Source organism: Mucor mucedo (genome assembly GCF_025094135.1).
Source record: "Mucor mucedo strain NRRL 3635 chromosome Unknown EV154scaffold_453, whole genome shotgun sequence".
Lineage (NCBI taxonomy): Eukaryota > Fungi > Mucoromycota > Mucoromycetes > Mucorales > Mucoraceae > Mucor > Mucor mucedo.
Genome location: NW_026252736.1, coordinates 1 through 1,403, shown reverse-complemented (window position 1 = coordinate 1,403; position 1,403 = coordinate 1). Strand labels below are relative to the sequence as shown.

General features: G+C 40.1%; 1 protein-coding gene across 1 annotated transcript; it reads left to right on the top strand.

Moving 5' to 3' along the window:
• Positions 1 to 55: 55 nt before the first annotated feature.
• Positions 56 to 949, top strand: EV154DRAFT_608439 (uncharacterized protein; the record flags this gene model as incomplete). Its single annotated transcript, XM_051607690.1, has 3 exons — positions 56 to 353; positions 409 to 597; positions 649 to 949. 3 exons carry the CDS (start codon positions 56 to 58, stop codon positions 840 to 842), a joined length of 681 nt encoding a protein of 226 aa, XP_051449807.1. The 3' UTR covers positions 843 to 949.
• Positions 950 to 1,403: the final 454 nt, after the last annotated feature.

Genomic DNA, 1,403 nt, shown 5'->3' with positions numbered 1-1,403 from the left:
TATATCACGAATTTGCGTTTTTAACACTGTGTAAATAGGATTGTGGTCGTTGGAGATGGCCTACGTTTACCCAACATGTCAAATTATAGGAATTGATGTGGTACCGCCATCAGAAAAAGAAGGTTGGAATTTGTCGAGTCACATCAATGGTTCTTCTGCTGCTGGACAACAGAAGCTTGTTCAATTCCAATACGGTGATGTCAAGAAACCCTTGGCTTTTCCCGACAATCATTTTGATCTGGTCTATCAACGTGATATAGCCACCGTGTTGCCTTTTACTTATTGGCCTACTTTAATTCGCGAGTTTTATAGAATCGTAAAACCTGGAGGTCAGATCCAATTGGTCGAATACGGTAATTTTATAAGCGAGAAAACTCTAAAAACTGGGACGCTAACCCCATATTGTAGATTTGTTATTCAAGTCGCCTGGTCCGGTTTTAACACAGGTGAATGAGTGGTATCGCTCAGCCGCTCAAACATTAGGGGTTGATCCCGATTATACAAAACACTTGACGAGTTATATGAAGGAAGCTGGCTTTACAGATATACAGGAACGTGTGCACGATATACCCATTGGAGAGTGGCCCTCCACCGACTGTAAGTGTAATTGTATAATCTATTGGAAGATAAAACTAACATGTAATATAGTGGAGAAGCAGCATGGCTACCTCTACAAGGAGCAGATGAGAGCACTGTTTAAATCCATGAAACGTTGGTGGTGTACTGAAATCAAGGTATCACAACAAGAATACGACCGTGTGTGCTCAGAGGCCCTAGAGGAGTTTGAAGAGTTTCAAAGCTCTGCTCGATGGAAGATCTTTACTGCCACCAAACCTGTTTAAGACAGCCCTTTTATATTTATGCTCACTACACCTATGATCATACCCACAGATTCCTTTTTTATATATGCTTTCCCTCCTTCTCTATATACTAGAACTATGCTGTAAATATAATAAACCATTTTTTTTTAAGTAAATCACCAGATCTTCCCCTTCCCCACTTACTCTATTGGGAAGGTCTTACGAAATCCCGGGGGATATTTTGTGTCTCTTGGGACCTATAGGAATATGCAGCCTAAAATACGGGGTTTTATCGTCACCCCCCCTCCCTCCCTCAAAAAAGGTTTCTTTTTTCCCCACGCTCTTTACTCTAAATGTGAATTAAGGAATGTTCCCATTCTTCCCTGTGAAGAGAGAGAGAGAGAGAAAATCAGTGAACTTTAAACTAGTGGTGGCGCAGTCACATTTTTTTTGCACTTAAGAAATTTATTTTTTCTGTTTACTTTTTTTTTTTTTTTTCCTTCTCATAATTAACCAAAAGTATGTCTCCAGCAGCCGAACCTAAAGTTGAACAAGTGACAAAAGCCTTAGAGGAAACTCACCTTGAAGAAGACATTGTCGAAG